This window comes from Sus scrofa, chromosome 1 (assembly GCF_054392235.1).
Source record: "Sus scrofa isolate SSC_HxYL_T2T_F1_AM1 chromosome 1, Sscrofa_HxYL_maternal_Yorkshire_Landrace_v2.0, whole genome shotgun sequence".
Taxonomy (NCBI): Eukaryota; Metazoa; Chordata; class Mammalia; order Artiodactyla; family Suidae; genus Sus; species Sus scrofa.
This window is the reverse complement of record NC_139383.1, coordinates 288,509,470-288,529,805: the sequence shown is the minus strand read 5'-3', so window position 1 is coordinate 288,529,805 and position 20,336 is coordinate 288,509,470. Positions and strand designations below refer to the sequence as shown.

General features: G+C 68.0%; 1 protein-coding gene across 9 annotated transcripts; it reads left to right on the top strand.

The window, feature by feature from the left end:
• The first annotated feature begins 515 nt into the window (after positions 1–515).
• SNAPC4 (small nuclear RNA activating complex polypeptide 4) lies at positions 516–20,336 on the top strand. Of its 9 annotated transcripts, none has more exons than XM_085020290.1 (25): positions 516–611; positions 1,561–1,698; positions 2,491–2,537; positions 4,119–4,286; positions 4,363–4,488; positions 4,997–5,075; positions 5,381–5,462; positions 6,112–6,216; positions 6,292–6,364; positions 6,489–6,653; positions 9,559–9,706; positions 9,787–9,893; positions 10,018–10,112; positions 11,669–11,763; positions 13,201–13,280; positions 13,578–13,736; positions 13,926–14,021; positions 14,510–14,593; positions 14,755–14,974; positions 15,285–15,355; positions 15,833–15,916; positions 16,312–16,339; positions 16,809–18,406; positions 19,303–19,418; positions 20,075–20,336. In XM_085020290.1, the coding sequence occupies exons 2-24, from the start codon at positions 1,569–1,571 to the stop codon at positions 19,408–19,410; spliced, it is 3,948 nt and encodes a 1,315-aa protein (XP_084876416.1). In that variant the 5' UTR covers positions 516–611; positions 1,561–1,568; the 3' UTR covers positions 19,411–19,418; positions 20,075–20,336. The 9 variants fall into 9 exon arrangements, with proteins under 9 accessions (XP_084876416.1, XP_084876369.1, XP_084876387.1 ...); XM_085020243.1 differs by adding an exon at positions 1,408–1,451 and having other exon boundaries at positions 10,018–10,084; positions 11,506–11,763; positions 13,578–14,021; XM_085020261.1 differs by adding an exon at positions 1,408–1,451 and having other exon boundaries at positions 13,578–14,021.

The following is a 20,336-nucleotide window of genomic DNA, read 5'->3' as shown; positions in this document are numbered from 1 at the left end:
GCAGAAGCAAGCTTCCAACTCGGGCGACTTGTCGACCCGGCCTCTCTGCCTGCGCCGCGGGTCCCGCTGGAAGAGGCGCGGTTTTGCGTCCGGTCCCCGCAGCAGCCCCCGCGCCTCCGCCCCACGCGGAGGGGCACCCCCACTTCTCCAAGCCCTTATTCCAATTCCAGGACCCGGACGACGCCCTCACCTGGGAATCAGGGCCCCTCCCCGCGGAGCGCCGGGGCCCGAGGCGGGTGGTCTCCGGGGCCGGCCCTCGGTGCCCAGGCGGTACGAGCGCTTGGGAGGTTTTCTCCTCGGTCCCTCCGCCAAAAGTCTGAGGACATCGAACGGAGAAACAGCACAGGGAGGCGCGGTGGCTGCGCGAGGTCCCCAGAAGACGCTCTGGCCCCGCCGCGGGTCTCCCGGCCACGGCCCGGCGGTCTACGGACGCGGGCAGTTCCGAGAGCGGCCGCGCGGGGGCAGCACCGGCCCTCCCGAGCGCCCCGTCCCGGCGTGCCCCGCGCCTCTGCCGGGGCCGCGGAGGCGGGACTTCCGGTCGCCGAGCCGCAGTCGTGCTGCTGCTGCCGGAAGCGAACGGCGCCGAAGACCGGCTCCGGCTCTGCCTGCAGGTGAGGGGCGGCGCGGGTGAGGGGACGTGCGGCACCAGGGGTCGTGACGGGCGAGGGCGGCGGGCGGGAGGCTGCGAGGGCCCCGGCGGGTGCGGGGCTGCGAGGGGCCAGACGCGGCGGGCGAGGGGCGGCGGCGGCGGGGCGGCCCAGGGGCTGGTCCGCGCCCGGGTCTCCCCGGCGCCCGGCAGCGCGGCGGTCCTCGAAGCCCCTTCCCGCCGCCCGCGGCTGCCGGGAGCTGCTGCCGCTTCTGCGCCGGCCGGATTGGGCCCGTGGGGTTCGTGAACACTGCGCGTCTCGGCCTCCTGCCGCGGCGCGAGCTGCGCAGGCTCGGGGCCCGGTGGGTCTGCGGCGCGGAGGGGCCCGGCCCGGGCGGGAGGGTGTTTTTCAGGCGTGTTTTTGGCTCCTGGGTCCGTGCTTGGGGGCTTTGGTGTTTGTCCTGCTGCTGCTGCTTTACGACCCTTTCTCCCTTGTGACCCTTTTCGACGCCCCAGACCCTGGTTCCTAAGAGAAGCGGCCCTTGGCCTTTAGCGGGGTTGGGTTAGTGCCTGGGCTGGGGTCGCGGCAGGCCCCGCCCTCGGAAGGCTCCTGGAACCCGGTCAGTCGGTCTCAGGGAAGCTTGCCCGCCGCGGTCCGTGTCCAGCTGTGCAAGGCCGAGCAGGCTGCGCCTGGGCTCCTCATCCTCCTCCAGCAGCCGGTGTGCCCTCCCGCCGTCCGGGGGTGAGCAGCGCGCTCCTGGCCTGGCTCTGGGGCGGTTGGACCACGTTCGCGCCCATCGTTCTCCCTGTGCTGGTTGCAGCTGTGCAGCAGTGGACAGCGCAGAGCAGGCGGGCGGGGCGTCAGGTCAGCAGCCCCCGGGCCGGCCTCTGAGGCCCCTCGGTATGCTTTGGTCAGGCCGGAACGGTGCGACTCCGTTCTCCCGGGGATCCTAACCTCGTGCCTGTGGGGGCAGGCGGGAGGATGGATGTCGACGCGGAGAGAGAGAAGATTTCCAAGGAGATCAAGGAGCTGGAGAGGATTTTGGATCCAGGCTCTTCAGGCATCAATGACGACGTCTCAGAGTCGAGTCTGGATTCGGATTCTGAGGCAGGTCAGCGGCCACCGTCCCTGGTCAGAGCAGCCCTGCTGCCTTTCCTCCCCTGGACTGTTTGTTTCCATCCTTCCTTCGTGAGGGGGGACCTGCCTGGTGCTGGTCCGCTGCCTCGGGCTGTCCTGCGGGCGGGGCTTCCAGAGCTCGGCCATCAGCCGTCCCCGTGCTCCAGCAGTCACCGGGCTCAGACCCAGGGGCCTCTCCCCGGGCCGCGGCTGCCCAGGCTCTCGTTCTCCCCACCCCACACGCTCCCCCAGGCCCCGAGTGCCCCTCCCCGCAGCTCCGACTGGAGGCCTGCCTGCGGTGGGGCCATCCGGAGCCCCCCAGCGTGCTCGCCGCCTTCTGGCACCGCCTCTCACCGTCCACAGCCACACTGGGGCCTTTTTCACCTGTTACTGGGGCCTGTGTTATCAGAGCTGTGCCTCTGGCGAGCTCCCGCTCCCAGGACGGAGCTGTCTCCTGCAAAGCCTCCCCTCGTTGCCCCTGTGGTCCCTGTTCCCTGCATTCCTGGGGCACTTTGTGTTAGGCTGGCATCTCCTCTTTCTGGCTGACCCGGCCCTGGGTCCAGTGCCCACTGCACACAGCCGGTGAGCAGTGCGCAGCCACCGGGCGCAGCAGGCAGGGCAGGAAGGTCCGCGCAGCACTGGTCTCATCCCCACCTGCCTCCGCCCTCTCTCATCTGCGGCGGCCCAGGAACTGGGCCGTGTGCCGCACCGGCGGGCAGGTCGGTCCCCTCGGCGCCTGCAGCGTCCTGTGACCAGTCACCAACCAGTGATGTTTGCGTCTCTACAGAGTCACTGCCAGACGACGACGCGGATGCTACTGGCCCCCTGCTCTCGGTAACTTTGGCCTGAGCTGCCGCCCCCTGAGGCAGACGCATCACCCTTCCAGTGGGCCCGGGAAGTGGGGGGAGAGAGGGGATGCGTGAACTCAGCTTAGTTTTTCTGTGTTGCAGAAGTAACTCACTTCTGTCAGTAAAAACATCTCAAAATAACATCAAAATTAAGCCTGTCCCAGGGTTTCCTTAGTGGCTCAGAGGTTAATGAACCCGGCTAGTATCCACGAGGACACGAGTTTGATGCCTGGCCTCGCTCAGTGGACTGGGGATCTGGCGTTGCCGTGAGCTGTGGCGTAGGTCGCAGACCCGGCTCGGATCCTGTGTTGCTGCGGCTGTGGCCACAGCATGGCGGAAGTTCCCAGAGCAGGGGTTAAACCATCCCCAGTGACGATGCCAGTCCTTAATGTGCTGAGCTGCCAGGGAGCTCCCTGCTTGCTGCTTCTAATAGCTGAGTGCTCCATGGTACAGGTTCGGCATAGCTCTGTGTTTTTCCGGACTCGTGGCCATGGCGGACTCTTGGCTCGTCTGTGTTTCTCTTCTTGCTGGTGCTGCAGTGGCCTACGTGTCCCAGCTTAACTGCTTCTGCCAGTGAAGAAAGTCCTACCGGCCTGCTGTGAAGTCCAGGTTCTACGGAAGCTTCTACCATAGAAAGTGAAAACTGCGTATTTCCTCACACCCCTGAAATGAACTCCTAGAAATAGAATACAAATCGAGAAGTTTTCTTGGTGGCTCAGAGTTAGTGAACCTGCTTGGTCTCCGTGAGGACGCAGGCTTGATCCCTGGCCTCGCTCAGTAGGTTAAGAACCTGGCGTTGCCGTGGCTCTGGTGCAGGCCGGCAGCTGCAGCTCCGATTCGCCCTCTAGCCTGGGAATCTCCATGTGCCGCGGGTGCAGCCGTAAAAAGACAAAAATAAACAAACTGAGCAGATGTTTTTTTTCTCCTCATGGGGTTGATTTACTGTTTTCTGATGACTTCTGCCACACCACACAGCGACGTGGTCACACACACGCGCGCTCTTTTCTTCATGTTTCTTTCCACCCTGGTTCATCCCAGGAGGCTGGGTGTCCTTCTCTGTGCTCAACAGTTAAGGTGGACTTTTTTTTTTAGTCTTTTTAGGGCCACGCCTGTGGCACATGGACGTTCCCAGGCCAGGGGTCGAATCGGAGCTGCAGCTGCCCGCCTGCATCACAGCCACAGCAATGCCGGGTCCAGGCCGCGTTTACAACCTACACCACAGGTCACCGCGATGGGGGATCCTTAGCCCACTGATTGAGGCAGGGATCGAACTTGCATCCTCACGGATACCGGTGGGGTTCGTGACCACTGAGCCATGACAGGAATTCCCAGGGATGGAACTCGTGCCGCGTTTGTGGTTCGTGCCACAGCTACAGCAATGCCAGATCCTTAGCCTGCTAAGCCGCGAGGGAACTCCCAAGCCGAATGGTTTTGAACTAGGGAATGCCCGTGCCCTCTGGGTGGCCCTGTGTCACGGGTCTCGCAGCCCGAGCATGGCTCCACGGGGCCGCGAGCGAGTGGGGGCGTGCGTCCCGCCTCCTTACCTGTGCCTTGCCCTCGCGACCAGGAGGACGAGCGGTGGGGAGACGCCAGCAACGACGAGGACGACGCGAAGGAGCGGGCCCTGCCCGAGGACCCCGAGACCTGCCTGCAGCTGAACATGGTCTACCAGGAGGTGGTCCGCGAGAAGCTGGCCGAGGTCAGCCTGCTGCTGGCCCAGAACCGCGAGCAGCAGGTAGGACCGGCCTCGGCCCCTGTCTCTGCGGGGAGTCGCTGCTGCCTGGCCCACGGGTGGTCCTTGTGTCCCGCAGGAGGAGGTCTCGTGGGCCCTGGCGGGGTCCGGAGGCCGCAGGGTGAAGGACGGCCGGAGCCCGCCCGCGCGCCTGTACGTGGGGCACTTCATGAAGCCCTACTTCAAGGACAAGGTCACCGGGGCGGTGAGTGGCCGGGCCGCTGGCCCAGCGACGCGCGGCTCAGGCCCTGTGGGCGGGGCTTTTGTCCCCACGCCCTTCTGCGGGTGTCGTGAATTCCTGTGGCTTCTTCGGGATAATGTTCCCCAGCTTCGCTAAGTTAAGACGCTGCCCTGGGCCCTGGGCCCTGGGCCCAAGGCCAGGCCCATCCCCGGGAACGGGCGGCTGCCCTCGCTCCTTGGAGGGAACGAGGCGTCTCCTCGAGGGGGCACGTGGGCAGGGCGGCTGGGGAGACGGTCGAGCCCGGGCAGTGTTAGTGGCAGTCCTGCCCTCGTGCAACCGCTGAGCACGCCCTGTGCCCGCCGGATTGTGCCAGAGCCAGGCCTGGGGCAGGGCTCTGGGGCCAGCGCCCAGGGCCCGGCCTGGCACATGGCTGGGCTGCTGGAGGAAGCTGCAGGGACGGGGTCCTGCGTCCTGTCCGGGAGCAGGCTTGGGTTCCGTCCCCGTCGTGGCATCATGTGACATTGTCTGACAGGGGCCTCCTGCCAACGAGGACACGCGGGAGAAGGCCGCCCAGGGCGTCAAGGCCTTTGAGGAGCTTCTGGTGACCAAGTGTAAGAGCCTGGCCCTGCCTCCCGCTCCCAGCCCAGGGGCCCCATGGGCTGCTCCGGGCTTTGACTGCCGGGCCCGTCCCCTCAGGCCAGGGTGGGGCCGCCACCCCGCAGCTCACTGCCTCACTGCCGTCTCTCTTGCCTCATTGCTGAGCGTCCGGGATGCCCCGTGCGTGCACGTAGCTGGTGCCAGGCCCAGGGGGACGGAGGGCACGGTGTCCTGGACGGTGTGCGGGGGTCACCAAGAGGGTTCCGCCGCGGCACAGGCATCCCGGTGGGCCCCGTGCCGACGCCCTCTGTCTCCTCAGGGAAGAGCTGGGAGAAGGCCCTGCTCCGGAAGGCCGTGGTGAGCGACCGCCTGCAGCGTCTGCTTCAGCCCAAGTTACTGAAGTACGTACGTCCAGGTGCGGGGGGCGCGGGGGACGTGGCTGCCCGCCGAGCAGGGCCTCCGTCCGCCCTGCGCCCGCTGCTCCCTGAGCTCCATCCGGAGGGCGGCCAGGGCCCCGGGTCGGGCGTGGAGGAGCCGGCCGGGCTTGCCGTCGTGCAGCCCGTGTGGGCCCTCTGGTCTGGGCCTCCGTTTCCCCTCTGCCGTGAGCGAGGCCCGGCCCCCAGGCTCAGGCCGGGGGTTTCACGTGTGGGCCAGGCTTGGTCGTGAGGGTCGCGTCGCCTCTCAGCCGGGGGGCACCTGGGCTTTCTTCTGGGCCCGTTCTGGAAGCTGCAGCCGTAAGCAGCGGCGTCTGGCCTCATCGCTGGGCATGGGAGTCAGGGTATCTGTGGCACGCCTGGCAGTGGGGGCGCAGGCCTGAGCGGAGCCGTGGGGACACGGACCACCGCTGCCCACCCACGTCCACGCCAGCCTCCCACGCGGGCGTCCTGCCGCCCGCTCTGGGCGAGGAGGCCAGGCCCTGCGGAGGGTGGGTGATGTGTCCGCAGGGGGCAGTGGCCCGGAGTGGGGTGCGTGCCAGATCCGTGGAGAGGCTGCGGCGCCCACCGGGCACGGCGTCCCCTTCGGTGGCCTCAGTGCGTCTCTGCCTTTCAGGCTGGAGTACCTGCAGCAGAAGCAGAGCAGGGCGACGAGTGACGCGGAGAGGCAGGCCCTGGAGAAGCAGGTCCGCGAGGCCGAGAAGGAGGTGCAGGACATCAGGTGAGGGGGCCCCGCGGAGGGCGGCGCCTGGGAGAGCCAGCACCCGGCCTGACCCGCCGCCTCGTCCTTTCCCAGCCAGCTGCCAGAGGAGGCCTTGCTCGGCCACAGGCTGGACAGCCACGACTGGGAGAAGATTGCCAACGTGAACGTGAGTCGGGGGCGGCTCTGTCCTGGGGGTCGGGCTCAGCTTCGGGCAGAGAGGCCGGAGCTCCCTGCCCCGCCCCGGGGGCCCCGCGAGGGCCGCGGCCCCACCTGCCGTCTCTGCCGAGCAGTTTGAAGGCGGCCGCAGCGCGGAGGAGACCCGCAAGTTCTGGCAGAACCACGAGCACCCGAGCATCAACAAGCAGGAGTGGAGCGCGCAGGAGGTGGACCGGCTGAAGGCCATCGCGGCCAAGCACGGCCACCTGCGGTGGCAGGAGATCGCCGAGGAGCTGGGGGTGAGCACTGGAGGGGCCGGGCCGGTTCCGCAGCCGGGGGCGGCAGGCGTGGGTCTGCGCTCACCCCGGCGAGGGTGTGGCCCTGGGGGAGGCGGAGTCTCCAGGGGCCCCGGGCCCCGGGCCCTGCAGCCCCAGAGCTCCGTCCCGCAGGCACGCTCCCCACGCCGCCGGGAGCCCCGTGCGCGTCCCTTCCCCTCCCTTCTCTCCTGTCGCCGGCAGAGCTCGGGAGGAGCTGCTTTGGGTGTTCGAGACCCTTCCCTGGTTTCTTCCGGGCTTCGCTGCGGTTCCCGTCTGCCGAGGTGGGGACCGAGGCCTCTGTCTTGAAGGACGGAGCGTGCGGGGCCCACTCTTCTGAGGGCAGCTGGGTCTGAGCCGGCGCCCTCTTACTGGGCGGGGGCGGCTGTGGGTTCAGTTTTCTGCCTCTTCAGATCTTGGCTCGTGTAGGAGTTTGTTTTCTCATTTTAAACGGTTGGGCTTGTTGGAATCCTTTTCACTGTTCTTTAGGTCAGATGTCACGACCTGAAAACGTGATCTGCAAAATTTCCCGTCTTTTAATTTCTCAGTTTTTAGTGGCCAAGCATGTGATTGCAGCAAACCAAACTGAACTTACCAAAGCTGTTGAAAAACAAAGCGTACAGGAGTTCCCGTCATGGCTCGGGGGTAACGAACCCGACTAACATCCATGAGGTTGTGGCTTCAATCCCTGGCCTTGCTCGGGGGTTAAGGATCTGGCGTGGCTGTGGCTGTGGTGCAGCTCAGGAGCTGTGGCTCTGATTTGACCCCTAGCCCGGGAGCTCCACATGCTGCGGGTGCAGCCCGAAAAAGCGAAATGGATAAATAAGTGAAAACCAAGGTATCCCCTGCTCTGGGAGTCTAGGGTTCCGTACGCACCTCTTAGGTAGAATTCTTTTTTTGTTTTTTGTCTTTTTCCGTCTTTTTGGGCCACACTTTCAGCAGGTCGAGGTTCCCAGGCTAGGGGTCTAATCAGAGCTGCAACCGCTGGTCTCCACCACAACCACAGCAACGCAGGATCTGAGCCGCGTCTGCGACCCACACCACAGCTCACGGCAACGCCGGATCCCCAGCCCACTGAGGGAGGCCAGGGATTGAACCCGCAGCCCCATGGTTCCTCGTTGGATTCGCTAACCACTGCGCCACACGGGAACTCCTGGGGTCCCATTCCTGAGTTGCGCTCTCTGGAGCCGCTGGACTCTGAAGGAGCATGTGGCCGCGAGTCGGGTGAAACCCGGGTGGCAGCTGCTGTGCGACTAGGGACACGGGCTCTCCTTCGCTCGGTAAACAGGGCTGCACAAGTTCCTTTTCTGTCGTTCGTTTTCTTAGCGTTTTCCTTTCTTAAGACCTTTTTTGGAGCCGCTTGGCTCCATAGCAAAGTTGAGAGGAAGGGGCAGCGTCTCTCGCGGGCCCTGTGCCCCGCGGGCCTCGCCTCCCCGGAGCGGCGCCCGTCCTTACCGCGTCACAGTCACCGGTTTCCGTCAGGGTCGTGGGGGTGCTGCACTGGGGTGGGTTTCCGCAGAAGCAGATGACGTGTGCCCCCCTTTGCACCTCGAGCAGAGCAGGTTCTCACTGTCCTAAACCCTCCCCGCTGTGCCCCGGGGTCCCGCCACCTCACCCCCACCCCCACCCCCACCCCGGCAGCTGCTCGTCGTTGCGCTGTCCCCACTGTCTCGCCTCGTTCCGAGGGCCTCGAGGGTGGAGGCTTCCCAGGGCGACGGCTCCTGCAGTTGAGTTTCCTCCTCGTCTGCAGGGCGGGGTGGTTCGTTTCTTGTTCACACCGAGTCGTGTTCCGGTGTCTGGATGGGCCGGAATTTCCTTGTTCAGCACCTGCTGAAGGGCAGCTCGGGGGCGTCCAAGGTGTGTCCCCGTGAGGACAGCGGCAGAGCACGTCTGGCGGGCGGCGGGGTCCACGCAGTGTTCACCACCTCTGGGTCAGGCGCAGGCCGCGCGGTCGCTGGGTCGCAGTGGCAGCACGTCCCGCTCCGTACCCGCAGTGGCCCTCGGAGCGGCTGCGCTTGGCCACCTTCCCGCCTCGGAGCGGGAGTTCCTGCTGCCCCCGGGGGCCCAGCCTCGGGCGGGGTCGTCCTGTTCGTGTCCCCTGAGACAGAGGCCCTGGAAGCTCCCGCGCTGTGTGCCGTCCCCACGTCGTCTTTGCCGCGGGTCTGTTGTGGCCCCCGGTCCTGTTTGGATCGGGTTGCGGGCTTCCTGATTGCTGCGCTCTAGGCGTCTGTGTGTTGGTCACACCTCCCCTCGGGCGTCTTTTCACAAGTACCTTCTCCGGCCTGTGCCCTCTTCTGCTTCCCTCGGCCGTGTCTCTCGTGGAGCCGAGGTGGTCCATGAAAACGCGGGCCAGCACGTGAGGCGTTTCTTCCACGCACGCGCGTTCACGTCGGAAGCACATCGCCAGGCCCGGGCCTCGTGGCGGAGCGGACTGCCCAAGGCCAGGCAGCCGCTGCGCTGGAAGCAGAGCTCGCTTTAGGAGAGAAGGGCTTCAGATGCCGTTTGCGGGCTCTGGGAACCCCTTCCCCGGGAGGCGGGTGGAGGGACAGGCGGGGCTGGGAGCCGGAGGCTGTCAGCGCACCAGGGGCTGTCAGTGCCGCCCGGCCTGCACCTCTCAGCCGCCCCATGTGGGCTTCGAGGAGCGGACGCGGCCCCGAGTTGGAGCTGATGCCTCGGGGCCGGCCGCACCGAGGACTCCGATGAAGTCTGAGTTCGCAGGAGGCGCGGGTGTCACGCCAGTGCACCGTCGGGACTGTGCAGACAGACCTCTTGCGTCAGCCGGGGCTTGGCGATCCCTGTCAGTGGCCCCGTTTGCCGTCAGGGGTGCCCCCCACTGTCCCCGGTCCCAGGCCCTGGGCCGTGACCCCCGCCTCCCCCCCCGTGCCCGCAGACCCGCCGCAGTGCCTTCCAGTGCCTGCAGAAGTACCAGCAGCACAATGCAGCCCTGAAGCGCAGGGAGTGGACGCAGGAGGAGGACCGCATGCTCACCCAGCTGGTGCAGGCCATGGGTGTCGGCAGCCACATCCCCTACCGGCGCAGTGAGTCCTGGGGGTCCTCCCGGGCGGCCCGCGAGCCGGTCGCCTGGGGTCGCCTGACTCGCCGCGGGCTCTGTCTGCAGTCGCCTACTACATGGAGGGGAGGGACTCCACGCAGCTCATCTACCGCTGGACCAAAAGCTTGGACCCCGCCCTGAAGAAGGGGCTCTGGGCACCAGAGGAGGACGCGGTGCGTTTGCCGGGACCCCGGCCGGGCTGCTGGGCCCTGTGCCCTGTCTTGGGCCAACGCGGGGGTACAGAGGTCGTGACCCTGCCCGCAGAGGCATTGTCTGTCTCCTCGTCTCTCCCTGCAGAAGTTGCTCCAGGCAGTTGCCAAATATGGGGAGCAGGACTGGTTTAAAATCCGGGAGGAGGTGCCAGGTAGGAGCGATGCCCAGTGCCGAGATCGGTGAGTCGCACAGCGCCGGCCAGGGAGGCCTTGCTGGGGCTGCTTCCGTGTGGGCCGCGGGCGGGGCTGGGGGCTGGGGCTGGGGGCTGGCCCCGGTGGCCTGCGGGCTGAGGAGGGCGGCGCGGCCCTCGGGGCCTGGGGTGGCGGGCTTGGCCTGCTCCGGAAGCAGGATGGCCGCTTTCTCAAACCAGGTTTTGTCCAGGCGCCACGTGAGGTCCTGGCAGCTGCCCTGCTCAGGGTTGCCCTGAGCCCTGCTCCCCAAGTTCCTCTCCCAGGCCCCGGGGCAGGGTCTCTGCAGGCCGCCTCGGCGTCCTCCTTCTTGGCTCATTTATTTTTTTGGTAACAGCTTTATCATGTAGCTCACATCTGACTCGCTGACTTAAAGCATACGGTTCCGTGGGTTTAGTGTGTTCCTGGGGCCGCGCGGCCGTCATCCCAGTAGTTTTAGATAATGCCGTGGTCACCCCACAAAGAAACGCTGCTCCCTAATAAGAGCCCCGCTCAAGACAGGTGAGGGCTTGACGGGACACGTCCCCGGGGGAGACACGCACGTGGCCCCGAGTCCGTCATTGTCGACGTTCGAGGCGGCAGCGCAGCCGGCGACCGCTTCCCGTGCCTTGGGACGTTGGCGCTTTTACAGCTGGGGAGGGACAGGTGCTGGAGAGGACGCGGCCCGGCTGCCGCCCTTGCACTGGCTGTCGGCGGGATCGGAACATGGTGCGGCCGCCGGGACAGCCTCGGGGCCTCTGCGGGACGCTGAGCAGAGGATGGCTGGGTCCCCTGCCGTCGCACCCCGTCCCCGAGAGAACTGACAGCAGGGCCTCGGCCCTTTGTACGCCCACCTGCCCGCGGCAGAGTTCACGGCGGCCCAACCCACGTGTCTGCCCCAGAGCGGACGGGAGGGTGCGCGTGGGCAGCGGAGCAGCTCCGCCTCGGAAACGCACGACGTCCTGGCACCTGTCGCGTCACAGGGACCCGCGAGAGCGAGACCACGCGGGTGCTCGCTCGTTTCAGCCGCGCCTGCAAGGGCAGTCGCGGGCCTCGGGGCGCCGCTTCTCTAACTTGGGGAGGCGCAGCTGTTTTCGGAAGGTTGTCCGTCCCGCCAGCCGCGAGGGGGGCCCGTCCCCACGTCCTTGCCGTCTCTGACCGTCCTGGCGCCCACGTCGCCCACGTCCTAGTGGGCGTGAACGGGCTCTCCCTGTGGTTTTGGGGTGCGTTTCCCTGACGGCTGGCGATGCCGACCGTCCTTCCCGGTGCTGTGGGGCCATTTGCGCGTCTTCTCTGAAGAAGTAGCGGTGCTTGTCCTCCGCTGTCTTCAAATGGGACGTTCTCGACGTGCTCCAGATACGAGTCTCTCGGCAGATGCGTGACGCGTAGACCCCCCTCTTCTCAGGGGTGACCTTTGAAGCACGAGCGTTTCCAGCAAGCCGTCAGCGGACGTCGCTTCCCTGTGCTCCTCTGTGGCCGCCTGCGCTCTGGGTGTCGCGGCTTGGAAACCGTCGCGGGGGCCGGCAGCCGCGTGGCTTCTCCAGGACCCCTCGTTCCGTTTGCCGCAGGTATCTCCGGAGGTTGCGGCTGAGCTTGAAGAAGGGACGATGGAGTGCCCAAGAAGAGGAAAGGCTCCTTGAGCTGATAGGAAAACACGGCGTGGGTGAGTCCCCGTTTCCCCGAGTCTCTTGAGGTCCACGGGCACGAGGGAGTGACGGGACGCGTGCTCGTGTCAGGAGCCCCCGCGGTGAGTCTCGGAGCCGTCCGTGCCTCCGAGGGTGGTGCTGCCGGCCGCGGTGCGTGTCTGGCCCTCGTCCTGGCCCGGCCTTGCCTTCCTGGCGGGGCTGGGGGCTCGGGCCTCTCGGCACCCCCACCCCACCCACCCCGAGTCGCCCTGTGCGGCCCCACCCCTCGGCTGCCGCCCGTTTGTTCTCTGTGCCTGTGTTTTTTGTTCTGTTTCACCTTTGAGACTCGGTTCGTAAGTGAGATTGTGCTGAGCACGTCTTTCTGTCTTGCCTCGTGTGGCCTGACGCCCTCTAGGTCCGTCCACGTCGTTGCAAGATTTCGTTTCTGTCCTGCGGCGGAGCCTCGCCCGCTGTGTGCACCCTCTGTCTTCTTGACCCTCCTCCTCACGCCTCAGCGGAGCCGTGGGTCGCGTCCCTGTGTGGGTGACGCCGCGGGGAGCCCTGGCGTGCTAGCGCTTCCGCAGAGGCTCTGGAGAGCCTGCCTCCGAAGCCGTCCGGCCCTGGGCTTGTGTTTGCTGAGTTGGCTAAACGATTGAGGCGGGGTTTCCTCGGGTCGTCAGTCTGCTCGTGTTTTCTGTTTGTCTGACTCCGTCTCGGAAGGACGGACGTACCTCTCCGGGACTCATCTGATTGGGCGCGTGGCTTGTGCGCGACCACGTCACGTGGGCCTCTGTTTCTGTGGCACCGGTTGTAACTGCTTTCCGGCTCTGATTTTATTGATGTGTGTGGCTGAGAGTTTATCTTTTCAAAGAACCAGCGTTTAGCTTCCTTGATCTTTTCTTTGTCTTTTTAGGGCCGCACCCGCGGCACATGGAGGTTCCCAGGCTAGGGGTCCCATTGGAGCTGTGGTCACCAGCCTGCACCCCAGCCACCGCCGCAGCCACCCCAGATCCGAGCCGCGTCTGCGACCTGCACCCCAGCTCACGGCGGCGCTGGATCCTTAACCCAGGGAGCGAGGCCAGGGATGGAACCTGCGTCCTCGTGGACACGGGTCAGATGCGTTTCCGCTGTGCCGCGACAGGAACTCCAATCTTTTCCTTTTGTGGTCAGAGAGGAAAAATTGCTTCATTCAGGAGACTGGCAGCCGGGGGAGGAGGTGGACTCGCATCCGAAGCCCAGCTCCCTCCTTTTTCTGTTGCTCCTTAAATCTCTGGTTCGCCTGTGGAGTTCCTCTTGTGGCTCAGTGGGTTAAGAGCCTGACTGCTCTCCACGGGGGCGCAGGTTCAAGCCTGAAACCCCCTTCTGACGGAGTGCAGCAAGGTCCTCTCCAGGAGACACAGGCGCACCTCGCGGCCCGTAAACCGTGTTACCAGAACCTTCTGTAGGGAGTGATTCCATGCTCTCTGCTCCTGCAGGTCACTGGGCGAAAATAGCCTCTGAGCTCCCACACCGGACAGACTCCCAGTGCCTGAGCAAGTGGAAGATCATGGCCAGGGTGAGGCTTCGCCGGGAGCTGGCCAGAGGCCCGGCGCCTGTGGGTCAGCGTCACCCGGGGTGGCTGGGGGCGAGGACGAGGGAGCCTGCTTTCTGGCAGCGCCCCTCCTTCCCGGCAGCCGAGGGCAGAGAGAGAGACACGGCCTGGCCGGCCGCTGCGCTCGCCACGGAGCCGTCGGGAGGGTGGGCTTCCGGTACCACGCTCTCCGCCCCTCGGGCCCCCCGCCAGAGGGCGGGCCGGCCTGTCCCCGGGCTGAACCCTGGGAGCCAGGACCTCCGAGCGGCCCTTCCTCCACAGAAGCAGCAGAGCCGGGGCAGGCGGCGGCGGCGGCCCCTTCGCAGGGTGTGCTGGAGCTCCAGCAGCGAGGACAGCGAGGACAGCGGGGACAGCGGGGGCTCCAGCAGCAGCTCCAGCAGCAGTGAGGACGTGGAGCCGGAGGGAGCCCCAGAGGCCCGGGCGGATGGCCCGGCGCCGCCATCGGCGCAGCACCCCGTGCCGGACATGGACCTGTGGGTTCCCACCAGGCAGAGCGCCAGGGTGCCGTGGGGAGTGGGGCCGGGGGCCTGGCCCGGCCACCGCAGCGCCTCCCCCAGGCCTCCCGAGGGCTCCGACGTGGCCCCAGGAGAGGAGGCGGGCCGGGCCCAGGCCCCCTCTGAGACCCCAAGCGCCAGCCTGAGAGGCGGCGGGTGCCCACGCTCAGCGGATGCGCGCCCCTCGGGCTCCGAGGGGCTGGCGGACGAGGTAGGCCGTGGGCGGGGGTGGGGCACAGGAGGCCGGGGCCGCGAGTGGGAGCTGTTCCCCCCGACCTGCCTGAGTCCCGGGAGGGCCCCGCCGTCCACCTGGTCCGACCTGGCCGGTCTCGGGGGTGTGGGGGCCCTGGGTTCAGACTCAGCTCTGGCCACATTTGGGTGGCGTTTGGATCAGACAGACTGGCCCGTCCTGTGTGCCCAGGGGACCGCGTGGGCCCGCTGCTCGGGGGGGATGTGATATCAGGTCCGAGACCTGCCGCCCAGTTTAGCGCAGGCTTGGGGTGGGGACTGTTCTGGTGCCGCCTCTGCAGCCAGCGCTTAGGGAGCCGTGACCCTCCTCTGGGGGAGGCCCCGCCTGGGGCCACCGCACTCCAGAGGGCGTTTCCACCGGCCCAGCGTGCCGGCGCCACGAGCCTGGGGTCGGGGCAGGGGCTGTGCGTGCAGCCCGAGCGCAGCCACCTCACGCTGTCTTCCCGTCAGGGGCCGAGGCGTCCGCTCACGGTGCCCCTGGAGACGGTGCTGCGCGTGCTTAGGACCAACACGGCCGCCCTGTGCCGGGCACTGGTAAGAGCCTGCCCGTGGGCGCCTGCGACGCCCCAGCCGCCAAGCCCCTACCCCCCAGCCCGCCTCGCCGCCGTCTCCCCTCCTCCGAGCCTGGGGGTCCCTTCTGGCACCGGCGGGCGTGAGAACGACGGGCGGACACCCAGGTGCCTTTCTGTCCTCAGAAGGAGAAGCTGCGGCGGCCTCGCCTGCTCGGCTCACCCCTGGGGCCCAGCCCCAGCGACGGCAGCGTGGCCAGGCCCCGCGTGCAGCCGCGGTGGCGCCGGAGACACGCCCTGCAGAGGAGGCTCCTTGAGCGCCAGCTTCTGATGGCCGTGAGCCCGTGGGTGGGCGACGTCACCCTGCCGTGTGCGCCCTGGAGGCCCGCCGTGCTGCACAGGCGAGGTGCTGCCCCCCACGTGCCCAGGGACCCACAGGCTCAGGGGGCCACTCCTGCCCTGTTGGGGTGTGGGGGCTGGAAACCCACTGTCCGCTTGGGGGTTGGGATCTTGCCTCTCCCTCTCATCCTGGGAGCGCAAGGGGGAGCAGCTCGACAGCTTTCCGCCTACCTGGGTGCCCGCGTGCGGGTTTGGGGAGCGTCTTCTCCGGGGGTGGGCTCGGGAACGCCCCTGGCTGAGCGCGGCAGCAGCTCGACTTGGGCTTCTTCGCGAGGAGGGGGCCCTGGGCCACTTGGCTGTTGCTCCCTCTCCCCCAGCCGATGGCATCGGGAAGCAGCTGCAGGGCGCCCGCCTGGCCAGCACCCCCGTCTTCACCCTCCTCATTCAGGTAGGCGCCGGCGCAGCCGCCTTGTGCTTGGCCCTCTGGGCGCGGGTGTGAAGTCTCTGGCGGGTTGTTCCTTCAAGTCCAGCTCTTTGAAGTTGTGGATCCTTCAAAATGGTCCTCCTGGGCCCTGGGACTTTGTGTGGGTGTCAGCGTGGCCGGGGCAGCAGGCTGCCACCGTCAGCTGGAGCCCGGGGGAGGGAGGGGCGGGGGCGCCGGCACCCCCAGGCCCTGGAACGGAGGGGACGAGACGCCGGGCACGGCCTCCCGAGGACCTGAGTCGGGGCAGGGAAGACACCGCCGCTCAGGCACCCCGAGGGCCAGAGTCCAGGGGACCCGGGGCTTGGGGGCCGCGCCATAAAAGCCGCTGTGGTCGGCACCCGCCGGGGCCCCCACTACATCTTCACTGGGGGGAGGGCATCTCAGGACGGGCTGGGAAGAGCTGCCTGTCACCGGGGCCAAGCGGTGCCACCCGTCCTTCAGCTGTTCCGGATCGACACGGCCGGCTGCATGGAGGTCGTTCGGGAGAGGAGGGCCCAGCCGCCCGCCCTGCCAAGCGGGGGGAGGGTGAGTGCCTCCTGGGCTCCTCTGTCCCCCTGGCCACCCCCAGTGCTGAGGCCGATGGCACCGCCAGCACCTTCCCCCACGGGCCACCTTGGGTGGGGACCTTGGGCAGGCGGGCTCCGTCGGGAGGAGCTGTGTCCCTAAGCCTGGTCTCCAGGAGCGGGTGACGGGACCGTGCTGCTGTCCGGAGGCCGTGGGCCCTCCTGCCTCTCCCTGCAGACCCCTCAGCCCTGACCCCCCGAGACGAGCTCTCCGGGGTGCTTTGGGGTGGAGTCGTGTTGGGAGGGGGGTGGGCCCTGGGCTTGGGGCCTCGTCCCCACTGCAAGTGAGAGGCGAGTGACCGGCCTGCTGTGCATGGGGCGTCCCCGAGGTGCCAGCTCCACTCTTTTCTCTCTCAGGTGCCGTCGAGTGCCCGGAATAGCCCAGGTGATGCCCGTCTGCCTCTTCCTTTATTTCGGTGTTCAGTGGGAGAGGGGCCGACCCGGGCTTCCGATTTGGCCCCTTGCGCTGGGTCTGCTTGGATCCCGTGACAGGGACAAGGCCTGGCTGACGGGCGGGGGGGCAGCTCCTGGCACTGAGAGCCAGCCTTCCCCGGCACCAGCTCAGGGGGTCTCCCCACAGCAACAGAGTTGGTGGAGGGTCTGGGGTCCTGGGAGCGGGGAGCTGGGGGGGCAGTAGTCCTCACTTGGGACACGCTCACTGGGCACGTAAGCCGAAGTGCAGGGTTGCCGCGGGCTCCCCCCTGCCCACCCGGTCATGGCTGGGGTGCCGAGCGGGCCTGACACACCCCTTGGCCTGGTTGCCCTTCCCACCAGCTACCCACCCCGAGGGCCCTTCCCCAGGGACGCAGAGCTGGCAGCCTGGAGCTCACAGGCCTGTCCTCTCCTCCCCACAGGCCACCTCTTCCAGAACGGGTCAGCCCGAGGAGCAGCAAAGAAGAGTGCCAGCCACAGCGGGGGCGGCGGGCCTCAGTCCGCACCAGCTCCAAGTGGACCCCGGCCCAAGCCCAAAACCGTGTCTGAGCTGCTTCGCGAGAAGCGTCTGCGGGAGGCCCGAGCCCGGAAGGCCGCCCAGGGCCCCGCGGTCCTCCCGCCCCAGGGGCTGCTCTCCTCGCCCGCCATCCTCCAGCCGCTGCCCCCCCAACAGCTCCCGGTCTCCGGCGCCGTGCTCTCTGGACCTGGGGGCCCGGCAGTAGCCAGTCCAGGTGCTCCAGGCCCCTGGGCCTCAGCCAAGGAGGGACCGCCATCCCTGCACGCCTTGGCCCTCGCTCCGGCCTCCATGGCAGCCGGCGTGACCCCTGCTGCCCCCAGGGCCCCAGCTCTGGGCCCCAGCCAGGTCCCTGCGAGCTGCCACCTGAGCAGCCTCGGACAGTCGCAGGCACCAGCCACGTCTCGGAAGCAGGGCCTGCCCGAAGCACCGCCTTTTCTCCCTGCAGCCCCCAGCCCCATTCAGCTGCCTGTTCAGCCCCGCAGCCTAACGCCGGCTCTGGCTGCACACACGGGCGCATCCCACGTGGTGGCCAGCACCCCTCTGCCCGTTACCTGGGTGCTCACAGCCCAGGGGCTGCTCCCTGTGCCAGCTGTGGTGGGCCTTCCCAGGCCAGCAGGGCCTCCTGACCCCGAGGGGCTGTCGGGCACGCCTCCTCCTTCCCTGACGGAGACGCGGGCGGGCCGGGGCCCCAAGCAGCCCCCAGCCCACGTGAGTGTGGGGCCCGATCCCCCTGCCAAGACACCCCCCACGGCCCAAAGCCCTGCAGAGGGGGACGGTGACGTGGCCCACGGCCCTGGGGGACCGTCCTGCCCCGGAGAAGCCCAGGTGGCTGGGGAGGCATCTGTGCCCAGGACGTTGTCCCCGGCCAAGCCCCTGGCCGACCACCCTGAGGCCGAGCCTTGTGGGTCCAGCCAGCTGCCTCTGCCAGGTGGCCTCAGCCCAGGAGGGGCACCCACGAGGCATCAGGGCCTGGAGAGGCCACCCCCACCCTGGCCTGGGCCTGAGAAGGGTGCCCCGGACTTGCGCCTCCTGTCCCAGGAGAGCGAGGCGGCCGTGCGGGGGTGGCTGACAGGGCAGCGGGGGGTGTGCGTGCCCCCGCTGGCGAGCAGGCTCCCCTACCAGCCCCCCACACTGTGCAGCCTGCGGGCGCTGTCTGGCCTCCTGCTCCACAAGAAGGCCTTGGAGCACAGGGCTGCCTCCCTGGTGCCCAGCGGGGCAGCCGGAGCCCAGCAGGCCCCCCTGGGGCAGGTGCGGGAGCGGCTCCAGTCCAGCCCGGCCTACCTGTTGCTGAAGGCACGGTTCCTGGCGGCCTTCGCCCTGCCCGCGCTCCTGGCCACCCTGCCGCCCCACGGCGTCCCCACCACCCTGTCAGCAGCCGCGGGGGTGGACTCCGAGAGCGACGACGACAGCCTGGACGAGCTGGAGCTTGCTGACAACGGCGGACCGCTCGGGGGCTGGCCCAGTGGACGCCAGGCGGGGCCCGCAGCCCCCACCCCCACTCAGGTAGGCGGTCGTGGTGCGGAGCCCTCGCCTCTCCCCGCGCCTCCTGCACGGCGACTGGGGCGGGGGGGTCTGGCCCCCAGACCCCCAGGCGGGAGCAGGGGAAGTGGGGCTGGGAGGGCCGGCCGGCTGGTTTCCGAGGAGGAAGAGGCCTCCAGGCTGCCCGATGCTGTGTGGCATCTGGGCAGCAGGAAGCTCGCTGCGGGGACGCCAGGCCCACCACGCGGCCTCGACTGCGGGAGAAGCGGTCCTGGGGCCCCGGTGCGCTCACCCCCCGTGGTGGCCGCGGTGCCCGCGCTTCGTGGAGGCGGAGGTCCTTCGGGAGTCCCGCCCAGCGTTGTCGTCCCCAGCGTCTCCTCCTCACGAGGAGGTGTCTCCTTGTCACCTGTTACCAGGGGGCCCAGCGGGAGGGCCGGGTCCCCGCGGACTCTTGTGCCGGCTTTGAGAGGCCCCTGCTCCGGGGACCCCAGAAGTAGTCGGTCCCTCCCCTTGACACGTGGCCAGGGTGGGCCCCACTCTCCTGCCAGACCGGCCCAGCCCATCTCCCTTCCGTCCCAGGGCCCCGTCCCCACGGCGGGTGCAGCCTCTGGCACCACCGTCCCCCTTGGTTGGGTCCCTGCCCTGCAGGCCCAGCTGGGGGCCCGGAGCCCCCGAGTGGCTGCTGGAAGGCAGCAGCTCTCCGTTCCCTCCCCGTCAGCCCCTGACTGACCTGTCGCCAGCCCAGCCTGCAGTGGCCCCCACTGTCGGGACCCCAGCCCCTCCCAGAGTCTGCGCAGCTGCCCGTCCCGGCCTCGGGACACGGCGTCCGAAGACCTCTCGCTGCTCCCCGCTGCTCCCTCATCCCCTGCCCGTGGTGGCTGGAGGGTCACTCGTCCCCTTCTGCTCGGGTTTTGTTTCAGGGAGCACCTGGTGAGGGCTCGGCAGCCCCCGGCCTGGATTCTGACGACCTTGACATACTCAGAACCCGGCACGCCTGGCACGCCCGGAAGCGGAGGCGGCTGGTGTGAGGGGCGGGGTGAGTGGCACGGGCCCTTGGCTCGGGTGCGATGGTGTCGTTCATGGCAGGCCGGGCGAATGCGGGGCTCTGGGGGCAGGGCAGGGTCGTGGGGGCGCTCCCCTCCCGCCAGCCCAGGTGTGCCCCAAGGCCTTTGCGCTGCCGCCCATCTGCCTGGCCTGTCTTCCGTGTGTGCCAGGCTCATCCATACCTCCATTCAGTCTCTGCTTGACCGTCCGCTCCTCAGAGACACCCACCCCGGCCACCCTAGGGCAGCGTCACTGTCCCAGCCGTGTCCTTGCGGCACTTTCCCCCCCCCCGCGACGTCGGCATCAGGCCCCAGCACTGTTGGTCCCCCCGAAACTGAGGCCTGAGTCAGGGCGGGCATCCCCAGAGGTGGAGCCGGGTCCTTGGAGCAGTACGGGCTCCGCTGCGAGAGGCTCTGGGCCTGGAGTAACAGGTGGAGGGAGGGGACAGGGAGCCTGGGAACGTGGGTGCGGAGGCTTGTCTGGGGTCAGCCTGTCTAGAGCCCGCTAGGCTCCAGGGCCAGTCCCCCGCGCGGCCCGGTCCATGGACTGCAGGTGGGTGGTAGGGCCTCACCCCACCTGCCCAGGCCCACCAGGCAGAGGGGGTCCGAGGGGTCAGGGCACCGTGCCATCAAGTGATCTGTGTTCCAGGATTGCCCTAGGGCGACACCCACTGCTGCGGCCAGGAGGAGGTGGGCCCGGGGCCCCCGCTGACCCCCTGACCCGCGGAAGAAAGGCCCTACCAGCAGCGACCACGTCATGACGTGCACATCAGAGCAGCGGAGGGGCAAAGACATGGGGGGGCTCCCTGGGGGGCAGCAGCTGGGTCACCGCCATGGCACAGATTCAAGTCCTTGGCCTAGGAACTGCCCCAGCCGCAGGTGCAGCCAACAAATAAATAATTTTTTTTGAA